The sequence below is a fragment of the Sorex fumeus genome, unplaced genomic scaffold, assembly GCF_029834395.1.
Source record: "Sorex fumeus unplaced genomic scaffold, SorFum_2.1 ptg000240l, whole genome shotgun sequence".
Lineage (NCBI taxonomy): Eukaryota > Metazoa > Chordata > Mammalia > Eulipotyphla > Soricidae > Sorex > Sorex fumeus.
In genome coordinates, this window is record NW_026606297.1 from 14,094,792 (window position 1) to 14,121,199 (window position 26,408).

Below are 26,408 nucleotides of genomic sequence, written 5' to 3' on the forward strand. Positions count from 1 at the left end.
GTAAAAGAGACAAAAGAGAGTGACATGGAAAACCTCACTCTTCCAAATACTAATGCATCTTCCAAGTTCTCCTGCTCAAATTTATTCTACCAAGCCACCTGGACCTTCTCAAATCACACAGTTGAGAGCTTGGACCTTTACCGAATGATTCAAAGCTATCACTCAGAACTCCAAATGCTGCATTGCAGTGTGATGATGCTCTCAGTTGCAGGAAAGTTGTCCCAGGCTCACTGCTCAGAACATTCATTCAGCCACTCTTACATTCAGTCACTGGTGCCTCACCCAGGTATTCATTTCTGTTGCTAATGTTGACCTACAGTGACCTACAGTATCTCCCTAACCCCAAGGCCAGCCCCTGACTTTGTCCCTCAGCCTTTTGTTCTGCTGCTGTTTGGAGTTTTGTTTTGCCTGACTTGTGTCACCACCTTCTGTTTTATTCTGATATTCCAGCCTCTGGCCCTCCTGACACCCCAAGTCCTCCAATTCTCTGGGGGTTTAGAAACCCAGTAATAAATTTGTTTGAATTTTTACTGGAAATCAGAGTCAAGAAAGGCTAGATGCTATTTCCAGAAGCCAACAACAGCTGAGGCTGTAAACATGGTGGCAAAGGAGGGTCTGGATTAGTTGGTTCCATACAAAGTCTGTTGACTATGCATCCTCAGGCCAAGAAAGCTGTGTTTCTTATCTTTAAAGCTCTCGTGGATAAGGTCAGTGTCCAAAGGATTGTTGGTTAAGACTTAGATTGGTGTTTTGTTTTGTTGGTTTGGGGGGCCACACCCCACCAGTGCTCAGGGCTCTCTCCAGGCATGCCGCAGGGGACTATCTGCCATGCAGAGGGTGTTGAAATGGAATTGACTAGTGTTCAAGGCAAGGACGTAAACTATCTCTTTGGCTTAAAACTTAGATGTTTATAGTGGTTTTGGTCTGGGACAGATGAAACTCTTTTTTGCTATTCTTTCTGAGAAAATAGCTTTGTGGCTTTTATTTTCTATGCCCAGAGGTCTATACTGTTATATATCTAAGGTAGTCCTAAAGACCCAAGTCTGAGGTCACAGCACTATCAGCACTTTTTGGCATTTATTGGGGGCAGCAGACTGCCTCTACTGCTCAGATGAGGGGGCTCCCGAGGGTGAGATTCAAGCTGGGATCTGGCCTCCCGACACCACCACTGCACCTCCTTGAACAAATCACTCAAACTCTCCACGTGTCCATTTAACACTTGCAGAAACAGTAGGATTTCATCCAACGCACAGGACTGTCATGGGAAGTACAAAGACATTTGCACTATGCTAAGTGAACCCGTGTCCAGCACACAGAGTTCAGAGACGGGGCATGGCAAGTTTCACTAGCATTACGATTTATGCCTTTAACTTCAGATTGATCAAAGACTGACATTGGAGCAGCACAAATAAACCCGGCACCTCCAACTCCTCATTACACTTGAGGAAACTGGGAGATGTCAAGGTCTCTGTGGCGTGCCAAGTTTTACAATGACTTCATGGTCAGCCTGCCCATGTGATTCCTTTCTCTTAATAATATGAGATCTGGATTTGAACTCCAGGCACCCATGACTAGCCTCTCGTCTCCTGCTGGTCCACAACTCCCAGAAGTACTTTCAAGCTGCCTTTTCACTAAGCTATTGAAGGAAGAACAAGATTCATGGAAATCGCTCAGACTAATGTGCTAGTGTGTTTGGATATCCTTCAATCTTGTTCAAGTTCCGTGGTCTTAAATAGGTAGGAGTCCCAAACAATTCCTGTAACTCCCAGAGTCATATGTCACCTAAACATATTCTTTGCCACAGATCTGCTTCAATACCATGAATTGCTAATTAAAGGTATAAACTGCTTTCTCTTCTACATCTTCCTTTCACACAGGTAAATCTTTTGAGTAAGAACTGTTGTCTACAGCACTCAAGCAATATACATAAAGGAATGAAGCAAGAAGGTCTGAGAAGATCAGTGACCATGATGTCACGAATTACAACTAAATGGCAATTAAACACAAGGTTGGGGGAGAGGAACAGGAAGGAGGATGCCAGCTGCTGGCCTTGCTCTGGGTGGCAATTCCTCCTCCCCCAAGCCTCAGATAAAAATAAACCAGACTTCTCGAGTTGTGTTTTGATCCATAAATGGGCATGGACTAATCTTTCCAGGCTAGCCACAGACTTGTTTCTTAATTATAAAATGTTAAGCGAAAAATGGTTGAGAAACAAACTGTGGACCTAGGATAGTTGACACATTATCCCCCAGCTAAAACTTTCTTTCACATAAACTAGTTGTGCCATCATAATATGTTAATAATAACAAAGACCTCACATATATTCTTGCATTTAACCTCCCAGGCAGCTTAAGAGGCCATTAGTACTCCTATCAACCCATTTTATAGACAGAGCAATTGAGGCATGATTTGGTTCCCAAGTTGCCCAGCTAGTGTTGGGCATGGCTGAAACTCTTACCTAGACACATAGTTGGCCTGAAAATGTCAGTAACCATATGTTAAGACTCCTTCACACCTGGTGAAATAGTTTGGGTTTTCCCAAACAAATTGGAAAAGAACTTCATCTTTATCCTCTGGCATAGAGGTTGTTTGTTGCCGGTTCGGGTGGTTTATTTTGTTCATCCTAAGTGAGTATTTTAAATCCACAAATAATTCTTTGAACCTCAACTACACAGAAAACACCATCTTCTTTGCTCTAACACGTTTGATTTTATCATCATTAATGCCATGTGTGGAATATGATTTTAGAAGGAGGATAATGCTGTTGAAAAAGCTTCATCTGGAAATACATCCGTTTGCAAACAGATTGGCATATTATCCACAAATATAAACATTTACAAAAAAATAAAAAAATATTCAGGCATCACTGGATGGCTGTTACCATAATGATTCATTGGCACAAGAGAAGTGTTACATGGTAGGAGATGCCAGAGCTGTTTGACACGTTTCAGTGGAGTTCATTACACACACGAAACGGAACCAATTTTACTCAACAGTGACTTTGACATTTACAGAAAAATGAAATGGAGGTTTAGAAATGAAGACTTCCTGGGCAAGTGCTACCCCCCAAATTTTAAATTGGCTCCCTCTTTATGTCACCACTGCTAGCATCTCAGCCACGTTCTCTCGACTTATTTTTATTCTCAACAGGTGGCAGCATATTCAAACCCAAGTTTCTCAGGTGATTCGAAAATGGATCTTGAACAAACTTAATTGACCAGAAAATTCTTCCCTCCAAATAAGTATCGCGTATTTTGGAAAGATTGCATGTCGGAAGACATGTGTCCCTTTGGCTTCACTCCGTTTCATTCCTCCTGCTTATCAGAGTTCTCCCTCTCAAATTTGCTAGATTATAATGGCTGTGGCTAGGGGCTGGAGCAATAGCACAGTGGGTAGGGTGTTTGCCTTGCACACAGCTGATCTGGTCGGCCCAGGTCCGATTCCTCCGCCCCTCTCAGAGAGCCTGGCAAGCTACCGAGAGTATCTCACCTGCACGGCAAAGCCTGGCAAGCTACCCATGATGTATTCGATATGCTAAACACAGCAACAAGTGTCACAATGGAGACGTTACTGGGCCCACTAGAGCAAATCGATGAACAACGGGAGGACAGTGCTACCGTGCAGTGCTATCATGGCTGAATGCCATCCACTTCCCTTATTGCTCCCAAGACAGTGTGAAGGTAGAGCAATTTCAGTGTCCAAACTGGAGATCAGTGAGGTCATGAAAGATGGTAAATGATGGTAAATAACTAGGTCTCTGACATTGTTAATGACGTCATATGACAAAATGTACCAAAAATTAGTAAGGGTTATAATATGTATGTGGGGAAAAAAGAGACTGCATTGTTAATTGGGTTATGCCAATAGGTCAGCATGACTTGTTCGTTGGACAATACTTTTAAAAATGTTTTGTGTGGGCAACATCATGCAGTAAACTGCTAGAGAATTCATATACAACACCATTCTTTGGGGAAAAAAACAATGTCATAATAGATTTTAAAGTATCTCTACTCTGTTAAATGATGTAGGTAGGTTTTCCCCTTAATGTAGCATTAAGTATTTGAATTGTAGTATTTTGAATACTTACTGTGCTTTCCCTGCCAAAGTTAAGGTTCTGCATACCAAAGAATGAATGTGCTTGATTTAATTAGTAAGCCTAGATAATATTGTAGTAATAGTGCATGGATTAGAATTAATCAAAAGTGCCAAACAAATGTTTTCTAAGTTCAAATTCTAAAACTTTAAAGCATTTATGTTGCTTTTAAATCTGCCTAACATTTGCTTATTTGTTTGTCTGTAAACATTATAATAGAATCAGTATCTCCAAACCAGATAAAACAGTTGAATCATTCAGATCGTTATCAAAGATAAGTCACCGGAGAAGCAGTTCAATCCATAGAGAAGTTTTCTAATTATCATATTAATTATTTGCAAATAAAAGGTGCTTTCAGAATACTCTAGGGAACTTTCAGAAACTATAGTCTGTCTTCTCATTCTATATATCCCTCTGAAATATTTTTACATTATTAGTTTGCAATAATCTAGGGGAAAAGAGTTTGCTAATCAAAAAAGAAAACTTCAGGCCAGCTTCTGCATTAATTATCACACATTCTAAATTGGTAGACCCTGAATTAATGAGGCCCAGGTTCCTCCTAAATAGTAAGCATAAAATAAAAGATGGATTTGACTATGTACTCTTGTGAAGACCAAGTATAAACTCACAGAGGCTTCCAACTCGCCCCCAAAAGTTTGTTTTCAAAATATGTAATTATCAATGCAATGAAGACCTTGTCTTACGGCCCATGAGCTCTTAATTACCTTCTACCTATCATTAAAAGCAGACTTCTGCAAACATTCAAACTATTTTTTGGATCAATCATATTTTCATATAAGAAATCATCATATACAAACATTTACCAATTAATAAATTGAAATTTCCCATGAACCCAGATTCCAATAAAAAAATTTTTTTTGATCATTTAAATAATTATTTCTATCCATGCTGTCGGAGAGCCCGGCAAGCTACCGAGAGTATCTCGCCTGCACAGAGCCTGGCAAGCTACCCGTGACGTATTCGATATGCCAGACACAGTAACAACAAAGTCTCCAATGGAGATGTTACTGGGCCCGCTCGAGCAAATCGATGATCAACGGGAGGGCCTTTACTTTTACTTACTTACTTATCCATGCTGTCATTAGGTTGCAATTAAGCAGTTCAGCTTTTATCCTTTGTGGTGATAGAGTGCCCAGGTGGGATTGCTCTTAATGGGACACCAGGCTTCACACTTGGAGCTGTGGCAAGTTCAGGGGACAAACCCAGGGCCTCATACTTGCCAGAAATGTATTCTATCTCTGAGCTACATTCCTAGATCCTGCAGCTTTTATTCTTAAAGAGAGTTTGAATGTTTCTGATTTACTCTTCATGCCTGAAGGACATAGGGACAGAAAGATACACAAGTCAACACGGGCTTATATTCTTTCTCTGCCACTATTAAACTTTTCCTCACTGAAGAGCCGTGCCTTCTCTCCTAAAATCCAGTGCCCACGTATACCCTTTTTTGACCTTTTGGTTGACTTTCAGACATCTACAAAAAGAGCAGCACATGTGATTCCTCAAAACTACCCTGGGCTTCTCCTGTGTTTTAATTGCTTAGTAGTCAGCTTTCCCTTCTTCCTCAAAGTTGGGTCTTTTCCTTTCTTTACTTAACTTGTAGCCAGTTAGGAGCTTAATTTCCTGGTGTTTTGTATCCAAGGCCATGCTTGAAGCCTTCATGTTTTTATATTAAAATCTAAAATATGTATGGTATTCATTTTAACTCCATCAAATCTCTACCCAATAAAATATTAGAATAACAGTAGGGGCAGAGAGTTGCTATAGCCAGTATGGTGCTTGCTTAGCGCACAGCCAACCTGGGTTCAATCCCTGGCTCCCATATGGTTCTGAGTATCACAAGAGTAATTCCAGAGTGCTGAGCCAGGGATTGAACCTTTGAACATTGCAGGATGTGACTCCAAACAAAACAAAACAAAATAACAGTATATTTATTTTAAGAAGGTTGGGACTGGAGAGATAAGCAGCAGGTAGGGGGCTTGCCTTGCAATTGGCTGACCCGGATTCAATCCCCAATAACCCATATGGTCCCTTGAGCCCCACTACAAGTGATCGCTAAGCACAGAACCAGGAGTAAACCCTGAGCACCACCATATGTAACACACACGGCCCCAACCAAAATTAAAAAAAGAAAGAAAGAAAGAAAAAGAAGAAAGCATGTTGGTCCAATACCATTTTCACAAGGGCAAAATCACTGTGTTGATAAGAATTCTGAATTTCTGCTCTTTTTTTTAACCTGAACAAAGTGGAGATGGCTTTTTAAAACCTTCACATAGAGACTGGAGAGATAGCTCAAAGAACTGGAGTGCATGCAACAGAACCCCAAATTCAATATCCATTACTGCGTAGCTCCCATAAGCACCTCTGGGTGCAGACTTGGTGGGCCCAGAACAGTGCCAAATGAGCAGCATATCTGTATAGGGTGCTGATGACTGAGTCCTGCGCCAGTGAACTGCCCTGCTTTATGGGCCCAGATTCTTCATGCTGGCATCAAGATGCTCGGGAGAAAGCACAGGTATCATCTGACTTGTCTGTCTCTGCACTCTGCCTATGAAGTCCTGAATTCAAGTCCACACAAAGGAAAACAATTAGCAAGGTGACTGTTTTCTGATTCTGATTTTAAAAATGCTTTTCTTCAATTCTAGACGAGTTTGACTTGTTTGGAAATGCTTCTGGAAAAATAGAATAAGTACCTAAGCCTACTTAAGCCTAAGAGGGAATAATGTTATGTTTTAGACTTTACAGTGTGTTCTAATCAAAGTCTTTATATGCAAAGGAAATAGTAACAAAAATAGTAGTGATAATAATAATTATTACAGTTAATACTTAAATGCCTATACAGTGCTGGTAAGTGCCAGGCAATGTTGTATGCATGTAATGATTTATTTATAAATTCTTACATGTATTTACTTGCTATAATTATCCACATTCATAGAAGAAGAGACTAAGGCATTAGCTTAATAAAATAAAGCAAATTCTCCAGGTTTATACAAACTAATGGCAGAGACTGAATTCAAACCCAGGCATTCTGGCTCTATCATGGATCATCGTATGCTAAGTTATACACTCAATAGTTTATAGAGTTTACAAGAGGTTTTCTAATTGTAGAATTCACAAGAAATCTATCCTTCTAAAACCAACCACCAAATATAACTACATCATGGTAATTTTAGTAATTTTACATATTGAGTATTTAATAAGGACCCACACTGCCAAGTTGATAAGAAAAAAGATTGGGGTTATAACAAAACCAGTTATTCTTGCACACTTGGAAGTACTGTTTAAATTTGCATCACTTTAAAAGCTCATTACCAACTAAGCACATGCACACAAAAAAATTTAAATACTTGACATTTTGGTATCTGTGATATTAAAAAGAACTAATATTTAATATTCAAGTGGCAACAGCTTGTCGAGTTTGCACACAACACCCACAGGGATCGATTTTTCTTTTCAAATGGCCTTTGGAAGTCTGCCTTTTAAACAGCTGACACCTCCATTCTCTGCCTCCCTCTTCCTGGCAGCACCATGGGGTCCTCCCAGAGTGTGTGGTAACAGACGTGTAATTCTTCACTGCAGGATTTGTCTATGCAAATAATGGAGAATGTGGGAAATTAAGAAAAATGTAATTGCCGCAGAATCAACCTCTGTGCAATCTTACTGGGGAAAATGAATCCGTGTCTTTCGAGGGCTTTTCTCCATATGCTCTTCCCAGGCCGTCCCAGGCGGACAGAGGCAGCCCTGGTACCTAATTGAGCATCAGTCATTTCACAGCTGAACCCAGGCCACTTTGCGACAACTATACTGTCGCCTGGCATTTTTCCAGCATGACTAATTGTCACAGTACTAATTTACTCACCTGTGGAATTTTCAACTTCCCCAGACTGCTGTCAAGAAGATGCATAATAATGGAATCAAGGTTTTAAAATGCTGAACACTGCGAAATATTTCACTTATGTGCCAGTAGGAAGCTTTTGCACATGCACATGTTAGGGGGGTATAATTAACTCATGGCTGGGGTTTCAAAGGTCACACGTATGTTCACGTAATAGAATCACAGGAGAAAAGAGAACAGATCTTTTTTGTGCCTTTAGAGTGACTATACTGTTCAGTTTACTATTACGTTCTACATTACAAAGCACTTCATTTGGGGGATGGTACTAGTTAAGGAAATATTTTTCCAATAACCAAAGAGGAACATTAATCATTTGTTAGATTTTTTCTCCCCTTTCCCTCCCTCACCTTCCACCCAGAAAAGTGAAAATGTTTAGGATGGAGATAGAGGCATGCGTTACCTTAATTACATAAAGTGGCAAACCAACTTGCAGCATCTTTGGCAGTCAGACTGATCTGAAGAATTTATTTTAATGTCACATTATATTCTTGAAAATTAATACTGGTCACAAAAACTCATTACACACAACTGTAAAAACTAAAAACAGCTGGTTTTTCTGAAGATTGCACTCATTATGAACCAGAGATCGCTAATGCATCAGTGAAAATTACATGGTAACTGACCAGTGTTAATATAGATGCTTGATTGCTTTTGATACAACTAAAATTTAGAGATCAAAATCCTGGAGTTGATGCAGAAATTTTCATAGAATTGCTTCTCTCGATTTTTAATAGTCTGATAGATACAAATTCCACCATTTGTTCATTAACACTGTAGGTTATTAGGTCATCTGATGAGGAAATGAAGTTACCTGGGCAATTTGAGAGAAATAGTGGGTTAAATGCAGGCTTATTTTCATGCAGAAAATTCACTTCAAAAACTTCAGTATGCTAATATGCATGCTGAGGAGGATACTTTTCCAACCTTAATTGACCCACACCAATCTATCACAGCACAGCTCCAAAGCCAGGAATCTGTAGAACATATTCATTTCACCTTGGCTTTTGCCTATATATCTATCACAGGTATTCAAACTTATTTTAGCAAATGCCAAGCATTATCCACCTAACTGTGGAACTGAATTGCAACTGTCAGTGGTCTTCTTTGCCTTGCCCTTGACATGAGGATAGATGTGCCTACAGGATCAGAAACTCAAGCTCAGACTTCCAGCCAGATCTCCGTCTGTGTACTCAGAGGTGGAAAATAGAGGTGATGACAACAATCCTCTCTACCATGCCGACCTCCAGTACTGCTATTACTTTAAAAAAAGGATTTTCCAGGCGATAGCAAAGGGGCAGGAAAGCAGCCATTCCCTATCCCACACGTGCCTTCCCCATAGCTTCTCTGAGAGACCCTTTTCCTCATCTCAAACCCAATGGCCAATTTATTCTTCTTGTGCTATTCAAATTGCTGTCCTGTTTCTCTGAAGCATCTCTGTTCTAACACTGAATTTTAAGCATCTCTAAAAATGCTGGATATGTTCTTATTCTTTCCAGATACCCTCCGAGAGCCAAGCAAAGAACATTCCGCATGAGAGGAGGAATGAGACGGGATCCAGGGCAGTGAAGGAGAGGCACTTCCAAGAGAGGACGCTTGCTCCCCAGGCCTGAACTGTGCATCACAATGAGAACTTACCGCTACTTCTTGCTCCTCTTTTGGGTTGGTCAACCCTACCCAACTTTCTCAGCAACGTTGTCTAAAAGGACTAGTGGTTTCCAGGCCAAGAAAAGGGTCCTGGAGCTCTCTGGACACAGCAAAAATGAGCTGACCCGTTCCAAAAGGAGCTGGATGTGGAATCAGTTCTTTCTCCTGGAGGAATACACAGGATCCGAGTATCAGTATGTGGGCAAGGTAGGACTGCATGGGGCACTTTGACATTGTGGTTGTAAAAGCCTGAGCAAGTTACTTCTAATTAATTGAGGGAAAGGATGTGAACTCTTCCCCAATACTGTAAGAATTGTTGCTTAGCTGCTAAAACTATTGCTGCTGTTTATTCAAGTAGTTTCGGAGAGAAGACTAGGCAAGAAGCTGAGAAATGTTAGCACTGCCATGAAGAAAGAGAAAAATGCTCCCACTGCAGATGAAACGCCCACAACCATCCACATAGGATTATCATAAATCCTTTAATTTTTACTTTGGCTTTTGAAATGTGGTCCAGCTATTCTATAATGTAGGATAGATAAAAAACAAGAATTGAGATTAAGGAGTAAGGAAGGGAAAGTTTCTTTTACATTCTGAAAGCAAATGTTCTCAGTTGTAGTGCTTTGGCCAGGTTCAAATGGACTGTTTCTGAACTCTGTTCCTAACAGTGCCATCTAGTCTCTGCCCAGAGGGAGACAGTCCTGTGTCCTAACCTTCCTCTTACCTTATATTTGGTAATTACTGCCATTGCTATTGTTCTGTTTGGTCTCAAGAAAGCAGGCAAGAATCAGGCATCAGAAGCTGGTGATTTTATTGTGACAAGGTTCACAAAAGAGAAAAAATGGTTATGTAAAGGGGCTTCTTCCAAATATCATCTGACCATTTTAAGTACTGGAGGAAGTAGATTGAAGAAGCATTGTTTATTATATTACCCTCGCAGATTACTGGAGCTGAGTCAGGGAAATAGCTTGGTTATATTGTCATCGTGGGTTTCACTGAAATTTTATCACCAGCTACAATCTTGTTGCAGAGTATCTGCATACCGCAAAGATATTTAAAAACAAAAAAAGGAACAGGAATACAAGTTAGTTCTTTTCAGATTTTGCACTTCATGATATGTACTGATAAGAAAAATAATGGTTATACATCCTTTAACAAACCAGGAGTGAATGTGATAAGTGATAAAATGTCTTTATGATTAGAATGATAATTTTTAAATATTTTAAAATATCTAGCAAGCATAGAGCATGAATTTTGCAGGGTTTAGAGCCTACGTGATCACACTTCAATCAGTGATCAAATATCCCTGAATAGCAACATGCCAATATTTTCTTTAAGTATTTAGCACTCAAAATGAAGAAAAGCTCTCCCTGGGTTAGGTTGAGGTAACTAGGCATCATTCCAATGAAGTGAATTATTGATGTGGTATAAAGTAAGAGAGGAAGTATTCAGTGAAGGGGTGAACATCAACACAGATCCCCAAGGATTCAGCCTTGTATTTGCTGTGAAATTCACAGTGTGGAACTGCTGAAAACAGACAGTCCACTTACTCTTTTCCTCGGTAAGAACTGAATAGCACTACATCAATAGTGCAATTGTTGTATAGTGATAATGATAATAATAATAATAATAATAATCTCAGTCTCAAACGTACTTTCTACAATACAATTTAGATCTAACACATACATCTTAAAACGTGCTGGATTTAAATTGCCCTGTCTTGACTCTGCCTTTCTTCTCAAGTTGTGAGGTCTTTATGCATCAAAATCTACCTCATGTGTTTAAAGAAAGGTCCAGGATATTTCAGATGCTAGACGCAACAATGGACAAAACTGTAGCAGAGTATTTCACAGTTCAAACAGTGATCAGGGATGTGGCCATCGGGGAAAATCAAGCTGAAGACTCAAGCAGTTCCCAGTCTTTATCACTGTGCGGTAGCATTGTTGTTGTATGACCCAGGCTGGTTATTAACCATCCCAGTTTTCCATGTCTCTGTCCAGAAACACAGGTACAGTGCTACCCCATGGGGTGGCACTATATAGTTTGTTGGTGACAGGAACTAGAATCTGGTACCCAAGGATGTTATTATTCTTGTGACCAGAGTCCAGCTAACCCCAGTTCTATCCTCAGTACCACATAGTCCCCTGAGGGCTATAACCTTGGAGCCCATCCCTCTACATCTCGGCCCCTTTCCCACTAAAGAGCCTTAGCAGCACAATGTCCTTGACTCTCATATTGAACCATCAACCTGGTTGGCCTAGAATCACCGGAAGAGAGTTTCAGGCCCTCTGAGCACTGTTTGAGAGCACCACCACCACCAAAGACATGACTATCCTTGGTGAAAAAAAAATAATAATATCAAATTGACTCCATTAAATCTACCCATAATACAATACTGAAATGGAATAGTGAATTTTTTCCTATCATTTCAAGGAGCAAAGGAGGTGTAACTGTAGGATATGCCAGTAGGTGGGAAATGAAGAGCATGGTAGCATCCCTTCATAATCAAGTTCAGCTGGACCCAGTGGACTGGGGCATTTTATTGGCCAGTGCAGTGATCTCCCTGGGCTAGCTCCTCTGCAGCTCCCTTACTGCGTGAAGGTACAAAACGGAAAGGAAGAAGAGCTGGGGAGAAGGGTCAGGGAAGTCTGCTCTGTACACCTGGGGGAGCTTCTGTGCTACTGATACAGCCCCTTCCCAAGTCCACTTACCAGTTGTGTTTTATCACCAGACAAAGGGTGGGAATTGTACAATCACAATTAAAAAATAAACCAAATTAAACAGGACTGTAAATTACAGTGCCTCAAATAAAATTTAGAAGAAAAGAAATAGATTCATGGCCCAAAGAGAAAGTACAAGAAGGTTTAAGCTGCTATCCTTGCATGAAACTCACTCCAGTTCGATCTCTGGCACCAAATATGATTTCCTGAGGAGCACCAGGAATGATCCCTGAGCACAGAGCCAGGAGTAATGAGAACCACTGGGGTTGGTCAATAATATTTCTTAAAAACCCAATTATTTTATAAGAATGTATCAATAAGTTGGTCCATTAATATACCTGTAATAAAATTTGATGAGATGATTCAGATACCCAGCTCCACAAAGTCAAGAAATCTTTATAAAAGAAAAAAAAAGAGAAATGGTTAGACTATAGCAGAGGCTCCAGTATCCTATCCATTCACAGTGCCCTTAACATCTTGGTAATTATTTTACAGTACCCTTAGGCCAAAGGAAATACCTAACAACTGCACCTAATAAATAGTGAGGTCCAGACAACTTAATAAGCATCTGTGTTCTAATAGAGGAGAAATTGACAAAAAGAGTGTATCATTGGGGGGGGAGATGGGTGGGGGAGGGGGTGTTAAAAAAAGCAACTCTTATTCTTTTTTTTAATTTAATTTATTTATTGAATCACCGTGAGAACAGTTACAAAACTTTCAGGTTTAAGTCTCAGTCATACAATGATCAAATACCCATCCCTTCACCAATGCATATTTTCCACCACCAAGAACCCCAATATACCTCCTCCCATCCCTCCTCATGCCTGTAAAGCAGATGATTTCTACTTAACTCTCTCTCTACTTTGATTACATTTATTATTTCGACAAATGATGCACCATTATTATTTGGAATTTTACCCCAACAATCAGACCTGCTGAAAAGGCATCGTGAAATAATTTGTTTTCTATTGCTGGTTATGAAGACCATATGATGGTCACAGCTATTGCGGCCATGTGATTTTGGATTTCTGATATTTTACTAATTAATTCTGGAGGGATTTCTGCCAAAAGCCGTACAGTTCTGAGATTGGTTTGTGTGACTCTGGGTCCATGGCCGTGACAGAGGCTTTTGGGGGCAGGGCAGGAAGGATGTGCCGGTTCTGTCCCCATCCCATGAGGCTACAGTTGCCGTGTCACTGCCAACTCATATCTGGCTATCCAATAAGCTCTGAGGTAGCGACCACCATGCCACCCGGGGGTTGGGGTGGTGGCAGAAGAGACAGACATCCTTTCCCTCCCAGCGGGGTACGGTGCCGTAGCTTAATGCATAGTCCATTCATATTTCTGCCAAAAGCTTCTGGATTCCGAATTATGTCCATGTTCCTCTGGGGCCATGGCCTTGCCAGAGAGCCGCTCATGGGGGGCAACTTGTGGTCTCAGCAGGGTGGGAAGAATGTAAACTATTTTATTCTTAAATAACCAGTTACTTCATGAAATGTCTCTATCTCGTGGAAGTTGCTCAGTTTCTCTGACTGGATGCTTCTCTCATATTTCCTTTTCCACATTAATTCTTTCCCCTATTCTTGCTTTCTGGGCTGGAGCGATAGCACAGTGAGTAGGGAGTTTGCCTTGCACGCTACGGACCCAAGTTCAATTCCTCCACCCCTCTCTGAGAGCCCAGCAAGTTACTGAGAGTATCTCACCTGCATGGCAAACAGGAAGTCTCACAATTTATTGTGAGACACTACTGGTGCCCGCTCGAGCAAATCGATGAACAATGGGAGGATAGTGCTACAGTGACAGTGCTGTTCTTGCTTTCTATCACAAGGATGGTGCAAAGCACAGTTTTATAAATAAGACACCATGAAAGGAATGTTCTGCCACCTATTGTGGGCATGATCAACTATCTTCAGTTAGCAATTCACAAGGCTTCTGAAGGGGCTTAAATGTTGCTACCTTTCCTTCAAAAATTTAAAAATACGTTGTGGTGCCATGGTTGTCTATGAACCTCAGATTCCTTCACTGCCCTCTCAGAACTATGCAGCCATGGAAGGATTGGTTTATAAAGGGATCAAAAGTGCTAACTTTGTGCTGTTAGCCCTACTAAATAATAGCTGATCCTTTGGGCCTGAAACTAAAGAGTTTGATTGGTACATGAAACAAAAGTGGCTCTGAAAAGAAATGCAGTCGAACCATTAGAACTAAAAGAACTAAAAGCTCATTAAATTGAGCTCAGTCAACAGGATGCCAGTGATTCGTGTGTGAGTGGGGGTTGAAGCATGGGTTTATTGGATGCAGAAAGAGATGGTTTCTAAGATCCAATGAGCATCAGGGAAATAGAAGAAAACAGTGTGGAGGGGCAGGAGAGACAGCTCAACAAGCTGAGCATGTGTTTTGCATATAGGAGTCCAGCTTCCATACCCAGCACTGTATGGTGCCCCTGGCATTGCCAGGTACGGCCCCAAAACAAAGAGGAATAAAAGCCGTCTAGGGTCCAAAGTGAGATCGTATTTTAATACAAAGCACAAGCAATGACCACAATGGCAGCTTCCCTCCTCTTTTTTGACTCAGTGAGTCATCACTAAGATGCACACAGATGGACGGACATGGCAAGGGGGAGGAGGCCTTCACAGCAAATAGGAAGGGAGGCCACTAATCCCTCCAACAGTGGCCACCTCTGGGGGAGTGTCCTGTACTGGGAGGCAAGTTCTTCAGTTACAGATACAGACACAAAGTAAAGTAAAAGTAAGTAAAGGCCCTCCCGTTGATCATCGATTTGCTTGAGCGGGCCCAGTAACGTCTCCATTGGAGACTTTGTTGTCACTGTGTCTGGCATATCAAATACTCTCGGTAGCTTGCCGGGCTCTCCGAGAGGGGCGGAGGAATCGAACTTGGGTCGGCCATGTTGGCTCCATGCAAGGCAGACGCCCTACCCACTGTGCTATCGCTCCAAAGTAAGTAATAGAATATGATTGTTCTTCTAAGTGACGTGACCATTTGGGGATAATGTTGAGCTAGGTTAGCACAAGCCCATGTCAGAAATGCAGAATCCAGGGTCCCACCTGAGAACTACTGACTGAATATGTTTCACCTAAAGCCCCAGGTGAACTATAGGTACATTAATATTTGGGACATTCTGAGGAAAAGGAGGATGGATATTGGGTTGAATACCTAGAAGCTTTTCAGGGGCTATTCCTGACTGTACTCATTGGTCCTCAGGGGACCATATGCCATGTCAGAGATTCAAACCAAGGTGTGTGAAATGCACACACCCTTAACCCTTGTACTAACTCCCTAGCTCTGCTTTTTTGTGTGGGGAACAGTATTTGGGGGCTGCACCCAGGAGTGTTCAGGGCTTACTCCTCTCCCTGAGCTTAGGGATCACTCCTGACAGGAGGAGCACATGGTACATTAAGGATCAAATCAGGATCAGCTACCTACCAGGCAATTGCCCTAGTCACTGTATTATCAGCCTGGCCCCAAAACTCTACTTTCAGAATTTCCTTGCTTTTAAAACGACCTCCCCTCTGGGCAGGTCTCATCTCCCCATAGATTCTGATTTTTGTCGACTTTTAATTAAGCGATTATGATTCTCCTTTGTGGCAAAATTTAAGATCCACCGCTCTAGGGCAATAATTACAAATGTGTGGCAAGTATTATGGAAATATAAAGGTGAGAGGCCAACTGGCCTCAGCCTTCAGCATCACCTAGTGCAGGACATAATGATGTTGGAAACAGGTGTGAAAAAAGGAGCAGGTGCTAGCATACACTGCAGAGGGAGAATTATTGGAACTTCCCAAGTAATGGGATACAGAAGCCAAAGGAGAGTTGCCTGGAGAATCGATCCAAGATTTTTGAAATTGAACAATCAAGAGAGTATGTCACCACTCATAAAGTTAGGAGATTATTTGATCTTTTACAACACCAACTTAATTATATATAAAAATATATATACTCAGGCTTAAAAATACTTCGTAGGAAAAGGGAAGCCTCCATATTTTCTGAAAACCCTGTGGCCCTCCCACCAACATTCTACAACAAAGAACTGCCAGCAGTGATTTGTCTCAGCATAAGCTCAATTAAAATAAAAATAGGTAGGGAGATAAATTACATTTTTGACATGGATATTCATTAGTACAAAGATTAACATATGTAAAATCTCCACATACACACTGATTTGCACGCGATCAATAAACAGCCCACAGCAACACTTAATTCCCTTGCTTCGTTTGATTCTCTCCTTCCCCACACTGTATACACACACCAGACTCCTCTCCATTAGCATTCGAGATGCTTCTATTTTTAGCAGTATAGCAGAGACATGTTTTAAGGCACTTGCGCAGCTGCATATTTGGGGGTTTTGGCTTTTGGAGAGTACCCAGTAGTACTCAGGGGATACTGCTAAAAATTTGCTCAGGGTCATTTCCGGTTCTCAGGGGACTGTATGGTGCAGGAATTGAACCCAGGCTTGCTGCTTACAAAGCATACACCCCAAGCCCTTTGAGCCACTTCCCAGACCAAAACTGCCTATTTTTATAGATATTTTCTGATGTCAGCCTTTTTGGAAGTTGGTGCTGGTTTTCCTTTGGGGAGCTTTACTCCAAACGGATAATGCTTTTTAAAACTATCCTTAAAACTTAGCTTCTAGTTGAGGTCCTAATGTACAGATCTCGCTAATATGCCTTTCTCTTGAGTCTTTAAAATTAATGATTATCCAATTCAAGGAAGCCACTAGTCTCGGGATAATTAGACAGTAATGTTTTCACAGCCCATAAAAATAAAAGTTGCCCGCCATCTACACCTTTAAAATTAGGGATGAACAGTTATTTGTTGTTATAATTATGTGAGGCAAACTCAGCTAACACAAAGCAATATTTTATCCATTCTGAAAGACCATTTAAAAGATGCTGTCGTTGAAACATTGCTTTCTTATATTCCTTTTCATTTTTTTTCCTGAAGAGAGTTTAAGAATGGAACCCTCCTGCAGCTAATGCAATGGGTGATTCAGAAACTCACTGTCACTTCAGATTGAAGCTCTGTGACAGCAAATAGCCAGTGTTCCCAGTTTTGCTCCACACTGCTGGAAGGATTTTCGCAGATCCAGATGCTTAGTTAGGAACTTCTATCTTTTTCACAGATGAGGAAACTAAGGCTCCGAGCAGTCAGATATTTCAGCCCAGGGTTTCAAACAGCTAAAGGTCATCCATCCTCTCCTGTCTAACATCCTTGCTGCTTGCTTCTCATCCTTCCCTACATTTCAGTGGTATCTTCTATTTCCAGCACATGTTTGACATTTTGTGATTTCCTTCTTCAATCCCCTAAATACCTGCTGAGAACCTGCTGAGTGAAACCCAAGAGGAGAGAGATGTTTTTAAGTTCCCTATTAAAAAGCCACACAAATATGTTTGCATTGTTCCTTTTGCTTTTTTCTTGATTTTAATTTCCCGACCACATCAGTGATATTCAAAATAGTTCCGTGTGAGCATTTTAAAATTAGATATGCAATTAGTAGTCTTTTTTGGTCATCATGATGAAAAAGTGTCTTCTTTTTATTTCCCCTGATAACCTTCTCTAAACTTCTGTTCTGGTTCAGTGACCTGCAATAATCTTTTCTCCCTGAGTCAGAGCAAGTGCCTTGGGCACATCTTTCTTCTTCATCATTTAAATTTAATGCTCAGCCACTTAACATTATATATTTCAACTGATTAGTGTATTTAAGAGAATTGCGCCTTGCATGTACTTTTTTTTAAAAAAAGGTTTCGAGAAGTAACTTCCCAGCTGCCAATATTAGCAGTAATCCTCATTTCGTCTCCAACCTCATCCAACTGATTTCCATTTCTCAGTGACAAAAGCTTCTTTACATTGGATGTGAAGAGTATGGCTCTGTGAGTAACAGCAATTCTGGGTCTTGGACACCCTGAGCCCGCTCTCTGCACAGATAGCCACGTGAGAGCATTTAGAATGTCTGACCTTGGTCATACACCCACAGGCAACTGTTCAGTTGCCCGGATCATGCAAGCAGAGGAAAATAGAAAAAGCCAGAACAAGGAGAAAGTTCTGAAACCTCCAACTCTCAAATCATTACAGTTGCGGAATCCTATATCCTCTTGCTTGTAATTCAATTTGTTGAATAAAATAGGAGGATCAAAGTGAATAAAAAGGAGTTAAGGGTTCAGATCCTTTCTGCTCCCACTGAGCTCTTTTGCCTCCATGTTGCATGTGTGGAAGAGCTAGAGGTTGTTGGAAGGTCAGACATAGATACTCTCTCTGCTTGTGCAAGCAAATCCTTTCAAATCTATCTCACTGACATCAATCTTTCTTATTACCCAAACTTATTTGCATGATTTTTAACCATCTGAATACTTGATCCACACCAGAGCTCATTAGTTATAATATTATGGTTCTGCCATGGCAGATGGGAATATAAATCAACAGAATGCCAATATCTTATTTAGATCTCCTTTAAGATCAGAATCCCTAATTCTCATTTTGAATAATTTTTATTTCAGATCACAGATTTTAAAATACAATGACATATCGGTAACCAACAGCCAATAGGTTCATATCCCACTGGTTTTGCTCATTTCCATGCCTGTAAATGACAGCATCAGGATATTATTTTATATGTGAGAAGTACAGAATCTATTGCAATTCATAATTATTACTCGAAGTTTTAGAACACCTCGTTGTACTAAACCAAATCAAAAGATGTCTTCCTTAGGTTAGAGAAGATAGCTCAGAGACAGAGAGATGCTTTGCGTGCCAAAGACCCCACGTTTGATTCCCCAACATTACATGATCTCCTGAGCACTGCCGGTTGTAGCCTTAAAGGTCCCCAGTCACTGCCAGATGTGTCCCTTATTGCCAGGCCCTAGCCTTGAGTAATCTGGCCCAATGGTCCAGGCATCATGGATGTGGTCACAAATCCCCTGAGTGTTGCTTGGGAAGCCCCCCAAGAGTCATTTTTCTTATGCTCCTACCCTTTTCTACCAAAAAAATAAATAGATAGGAGTCCTGCCTTTAGTCATCTTTACCATATTTAGAAATAATGTTAATATGTTTAGTTTAAGTGTCATTGTGCTGGAGCGATAGCACAGCAGGTAGGGTGTTTGCCTTTCTTTTTTTTTTTAAATTTTTTATTAGTGAAACACCACGAGGTACAGTTGTAGACTAACAAATTTTTGTGCTTGGGTTTCAGTTATACAATGATCAAGTACCCATCCCTCCACCAGTGCCCATTCTCCACCCCCACCAATCCCAGCATCCCTCCCACCCTCCAACCCCCATCCCACCCTGCCTCTGTGGCAGGGTACTCCCTTTTGTTCTCTCTCTCCTTTTGGGTGCTGTGGTTTGCAAAAGAGGTTTTGGGTAGCAATCTTGTTAGGTCTATAGTATACTTTCAGCATGCATCTCCCATCCTGGGCAGATCTTCCCAGCACCCTTTATTTGGTGCTCACTTTTCTATCTGAGCTGCCTTTACCCCTAGAGGGTGTTTGCCTTTCATGTGGCCGACCCAAGTTTGATTCCTCTGCCCCTCCAGAAGAGCCCCGCAAGCTACCCAGAGTATCCTGCCCACACGGCAAAGCCTAGTAAGCTACCCGTGGCATATTCAATATGCCAAAAACAGTAACAACAAGTCTCACAATGAAGACATTACTGGTGCCCATGCAAGAAAATCGATGAACAACGGGATGACAGTGCTACAAGTGCTAAGTGTCTTTGGAACATCATAGAGGTCATTCTTTTTGTGCAGATACAGGTTGCTGATAGCTAGCCCTACTTCCTACAAGTCTCTGTGTCATCAGTTATGAAGATTACATTGTGACAAAATCCTAATGAGCATGTAAGATATATCTGTATTCTTGGCAAATTTCTTTCCATTCAGTACAGTGGACAGGGCATTTGCCTTGCAGGTGGCCGAACTAGGTTCAGTCTCTGGCTTCCCCTATGGTGATTGCACGGCCAGGAGTAATCCTTGAGTTCATAGCCAGGAGTAAGCCCTAAGCACCACTGAATGTGACCCCAAAACAAACAAAAAATGGTGAAGGGGAGTGTAGTATTCCCTATAAAGAAATGAGAAAGATTTTTTTCTTATTGACATTATTAATAAATAATTAAAAGTAACAAGTGTTCTAGAAGTCCTGTGTGAAGAATCCAATTGGGAATTAAATGACCTAGAATTAGAATAAAAGTTACAGGCCAAATATCTCACACAGAAAATATTTATAATGTGAACAACCTTATGAAAATAAAATTAAAAAATTATAAAAAATATATTTAGAGTGCCTTCCAATCTGTCACTCACAGAGCGTGTTATGCCCACAAAAAGAGATGCATTTTAAAAGACTAAACATGTATACGCATGTGTGTGATCTGTGAATAACATTTTAGGTGCAATGTGGTGCTTCTGAAGACCAGAAGGTCCTCCTGAGAGACAGATCAGGCTTGAAATGTCACTCTGGAGGTGGGATGTCATGCTGACTAGAGGGACCCAACATTGGAGTTAAGAAGGCAATGCAAGGCATTATCTCAGATACGGCATTTTCCAATAGATTTGAAAAGAAAATGCTTTTTATTGACTCAACAGTGAAACAGAGTGTGAGGTTGGGAGGGGGAGGTGGCATGGCTGTGTTTGAGCTCAGCCACACTGTGACTGGGTCACACCAGGCCAGGTCCTAACCTCTCTCTGTCCCTTCAAGATTTCCCATTCTTCAGTAGTGAAGGTAGCAGGCAAGTTTTTGAGATCGATGGGACTATGAAGACACTGAGTACCAGGTCTGTGATATGCTCAAAGTCCCCAAGAAGATACTAAGATTAGGGCAGTACACAGAAAGAAGGGACCAGCTCTCAAGTGAGCTTCAAAAAACCAGGAATGTGGTAAGAAGAGAGGACCAGAGGTGTCATGGGATGAGTCGGGGTTCAGTTGCCTTCTCTGAAGTCTAGTATTTGGGGTCAGAAGCTAGTGTCCAAGTAGCAAGGCAGCTACAAATACAACAAATTGACAGCAATTCATGAGGCTGAAAATATACACAAGTATGCAGCTTTCTTCATTATTCCAAGCAGGCCAAAAATAAAATGTGTATAGCTCTTCACTTTAGTGGACACCCGGCTAACTATGTAGATGCATCTATCACAGTCATTTATCATTTCATTTTAAAACATCACTTTGCACCATAGTTCAGCATTTGTATGTTACTTAAGTTGCTGTGAAATGTCAAGAGTCTGTCAGGTTTTATTTTTCAATTAAAAGCTTAATGTAGCCAGTAGTTCTAAAATTGACTATTGCCTTTAAGGCATACATTACGCTTAGGTTTGAAGTTGGCACCATCTTTATTAAATTGGAAGTAATAGCATGATCTTATATTATTGAACCAAAGGTTTATTGTCGAAAAAAATTACTCTTGGTTAGTGTGGAGGAGGGTGGAAGGGAGGAGGGATAAAAAAATTACTCTCAGTTTAATTGTATAATCACCCTCTATGCTTCACTCTTTCAAGAGAAAAATAATTAATTTCTTACTTAAGGTTGAACTTTGACTCCAATATGTGAGTAATGTTTTATACTGGGTCTCAGGGCTGCTCTTTCAATTAGTACTTTAGATATTGATTTTAAACCTTTGAACGCTTGTTTCTTTGCAATAGTCCATCCTAGACAATACATACTGCTTATCTTTGCATTCCCAAAGGTGCCAAGCACAGATTGCACACATTGGAAATAGTCAAATATCTCTTAAATTAAGCTGTAATAACCATAAGAGATAAAAAATTAAATATTATCCAAAAACTGATCATTTATTAGTGTGTGTGGCTCAGTATTTATACTCACTGATAGTGTTTTGTGTCGTTGGGTTGACAAGTGAAAATCCAAAGTGTCTAAGGTTCAAATATATATGAAATAGAACCATCTAGACCAAACTTACTAAAATAACAACAAATGTTTCTGTCCCTAATCTTCTGGAAAGTTCACATTAAGATGACTCAAATATTTTTGATGCTTAGGAGAAAAATTAAGTTTTCTTAGCATGAGCCAGAGAAACAAAGGACAACATAGTTGCATGTACATAAATTAACCAGATAAAAAGTGTGTATATATATACATATATATATATAACAATTACTGCTAGACATAGTTTATTCCTTTAAGATTTTTTTAAATGAAAATCAGATATTTAAAGCTCACTAGAATCAACTTTGAAACAAAGTAAAGAAAAGCCAAAATTGATTAGAAAGAACAAATTTGTTTTTCTCAAAACTCTTAAGGCACTCTATGGTACAGAAAATTCAAGTGTTCAGTAAAAGAGGAATCATTTAACACTTGAGAATGTTGATTGCAATGAATCACAAAAAAATCAACTATAGAGAAAAGTGTGATAATACAGAGAGAAAAATTTCATGTAATGACTAATTCTTTTTTCCTACCAACTATATTTTCTTTTAATCAACATATTTTGAGTGCTTGCAGGAAAAATAATCATTTGGGGGAAAATAATCTCATCTCACTTCCTTTTTACTATTTATGTTATGAGTACAATCCAGAAGAAGAACATTAACGAGGAGATACAAAGAGAATGCTGCTTTAAAATAGTTATGCAAAATTTTGGCATGTTCTGCACTTGCCATAAATTGCGGAACAGAAGAATCGGCTCATTTCCTCACTTAATCTATAGTGTGGGAATATTTCTTTGTTCCTCAGGAGGACAAATACCCTGCTAGAAGGGAACTTTCCTCTTAAAAATCAAGTAAAGATGACAGATTATAAGAAATTACTTCCTTGTTCCATGTGTACCTTGAATATCCTGTCTACCCATCTCACTATATGCTATATGTAAAAAGGATAAGGGAAGAAAATGTATTAAGCCTTGTATTCAAGATGTTATGTATCATAAACCCACTGCCTCTTAAAGGGAAATTTTAACACTGAATCAAAATAATGAAGAAAATAAGTGATTGTGCTGAGTGGCAGTGCTAGACTTAGCTTTGCCTCCTCTAGAAAGCATTCCTCAGCCTTTATCCAACTGTGGCCCCCTTCTGACTTCATTTCCTTCCTGTGACCCCCGGTTCTGCTGGTTGGCTCCTTAGTCTCAAGCTTTGGTCTCTCATTTATGTCATTTTTGTTTGTGGCCCTCTTGGAATATCCTGGGATCCCACAGTGGAAACATGGAATCCTTATAGCAATACACGTCACTTCTAAAGCCAAGGAGGGCACGGGATGGGAAGGGACATGACAGAAAATCCATGACATCACCCCTTAAGTAGGTGACAAGTCATCCCAGATGTGCTGTGTTGCTGACTTGTATTTGTTGGCAGAGATTCACTGCAGAAAGCGGGTAATAAGGAGCTGCTGGTACTGTCGCATATTGTTCAGTCGCTGCCTTGCTCCTGGGAATAAGCCTTCCTGGAAGGGTCATATCAGAACTCTCCCAAAAGAGTGTTAGGTGCCTGCAAGTGGGAGGGCGCTGAGTTCCCCCAAGTGCGGAGAGACCACAGAACCTTGGCTAGACACGTGCTGATGCTGGGGTAGGAGTCAGCACATTTGCCACAGGCCAGATCTCCAATTCTTCCCTTCTATCAATCAGTAATGTAGCAGAGAGACTTGCACGCATGATGAGCCAAGGAAGCCAGCACACCCCTGCTTGGGAGCTGGGGTTCTATGAGAAGAGGCATTAGCATCCCTAACTCTGCAGCAAGGTCATCTGAACACCAGTTCCTCTTGTTACTGGTGGATGTTTGACCATAAGTTCTCTTACAGCAAAATATTAAAGACTGGGGGAACTGTTACCATTATTTCTGAGTTATTCGTTGGTACTGCATTCTCCACTTCAGAGACTGACTTGCATCTGAGATACTTACTCCGTCTGAAAAAGCCTGCATTTGTCTTGAATACATTTCTCTCTCTTTCTCTTCTCTCACATTTCTCTAAATTTAAGTAAAACTATTTTTGAAGTTATTAGCCGGTTTCCAAGCAATCAGAAGGAATGAAGGTATTCATGCTCTTTCCTAAAATTGTTCATCGTGGCTACCTAGATGATAGGAATAGGTCATAGATATTCAATTTAATCATTTCTTGATCACATACAGATGCTTGAAAATTATTAATCTGAGTCATTAACAGTCCTTCCCTCAAGAAAACTACTGACTCCCTTATATAGTGTTCAGGTTTTAGATCCTAAGTGTCAACATAATATTATTTTCAATAGCTTTTATTGTCTTTGAAGAAAATCTCTGAGTAGGAATAGCCCATTGGCTAGTGAAAAACATAATTTTTCAAATTTGTTCCATCTGGATGCTGGAAAGATTAGTACGGGGGTGACGGTGACTGTCTTTTACATTGCTGACCAGAATTCAATCCCTGGCACCACATATGGTACCCTGAGCCCTGCCAGGAGAGATCTCTGAGTTCAGAGTCAGAAGTAAGCCCTGAGCACTACCACTGTGTGGCCCAGAAATCACCCTCCCCCCAAAAAGAATTCTGCCATTTGAATCATTTATTACTCAAATGTCTGCATTTATTTATTGAGAGACACTTTCAAAATTGTATCAGAGAGCAAGAGAGAGAGAAAGGCTGGGATAGTGTGTGTGTGTGTGTGTGTGTGTGTGTGTGTGTGTCTATAATTGATGAAGACACTGTAAGGCAAAAAGGTAGGATTGTAACTGGTGAGTTGCAATGCCCTCCTAAATCAGTTTTGGACTGGGTATCTGCCTCTCAGCTTGATTTACCACTGGATTTTCGAAAATGAAAATGTTAGACTAAGCAGGAGTCGAGAGTAATGTCGCAGTCTGCCAAGGTCCCTGGACTTCCAGTGCCAAACAGAGGCAGTAAACAATGCCTTTTTGGGGAAATAACTTCATGCAGTGAATAAGCCAAAAGGCATTTGTTTAATTGAAAAATCCCAAATGAACAATAACATCTATTAGAGTCTGTATCATTTGTGCCAATAGAGTTTGCAAATAACCTAGTCCGAGATCTAATATAATAAATATACCAAATCCAGAAATGTTGTTTACCATCATCTTGGGGAGAACTATTAGGTAGTATGGTCCAATGTGAATAAGTCTGTGCTTTGGAGTTTGGCAAATGTCGGTACCCTTCTTGACACTGGGTTAGTCACTCAACCTACCTAAAGTTTGATTCTCTGAAAAAGTGTGTGGGGATGGGGAGGGAAGAGGGGATTAAGATTATCTCTCTAGGTCATTATGAGAATTAATTGATGTAATAATACACAAAGCATTCCTAAAGCACCTAACCCACAGTAAATGCTACCAAGGGTTCATTTCCTTCCCCCTTTGCTGGAATTCTTGAAGGACTTTGAATTCCAAACCTTAAAACTAATTCCTTACTTACTTTCCTGTTGCTGCTGCCATGAATCACCACAATTTATTGGCTTAAAACAGTACAAATTATCTCAGTTCTGGGAGTCAGAAGTCTAAAATGCATCGTGCCTGACTCAATCTAGGTACCTGTAAGATATTGTTCTGTGGGCATAAGGGGGATGGTCCGACCCTTGCTGTTCCAGCTTCTTAAGCACCTGTGCACCTCCCCGTTCTCCATCTTCAAAGTTGGCAGCAAAGAACACAGCATCATCTACTCCTCCTCTCCACGCCCCACCACTGCATCACGGCATTTGCTCTCTCTGATTCTCACTCACCCCATCTTTCTCATCTAAGGATCAAGATTCATGGTGATGACATTTAGGTTGACCTGGAGAATCCAGGCTAATCTCTACTCAAAAGTCTTTATCAAAACTATACCACAAAGTCTTTTTTTGCCATGTAAGGTAACAGAATCCCTAGATCTGGGAATTAGGACACTGAGTTCTTTGGCAAAGCCTTGATTCTGCCAACGACAACTATTAAGCACTAAAGTTTTGTTCATTTAATACTTCCTCTGGAACTTTTGACAGTAACTTCAAGGTATTGAGTGTAAAAGAGAAATGTCAAGGGAATTAATGCTTTTCTCCTGAGTTTAGATTTAAAATTCTTTTGCTTTTAGCACTTTGTCAAAAATTCCCTTCCCCATAACAGGAGGATTGTTTCGGTGGTTATT

General features: G+C 40.5%; 1 protein-coding gene across 2 annotated transcripts in view; it reads left to right on the top strand.

Annotated features, from left to right (window-relative positions):
* CDH6 (cadherin 6) overlaps nucleotides 1-26,408 on the top strand; it is a 141,807-nt gene that overhangs the window by 67,586 nt on the left and 47,813 nt on the right. For both annotated transcript variants that reach the window (XM_056108955.1, XM_056108956.1), the window contains exon 2: nucleotides 9,503-9,857. In XM_056108955.1, the coding sequence (XP_055964930.1) occupies nucleotides 9,630-9,857 (228 nt within the window). In that variant the 5' untranslated portion in view covers nucleotides 9,503-9,629. The remainder of the gene's footprint in view (nucleotides 1-9,502; nucleotides 9,858-26,408) is intronic.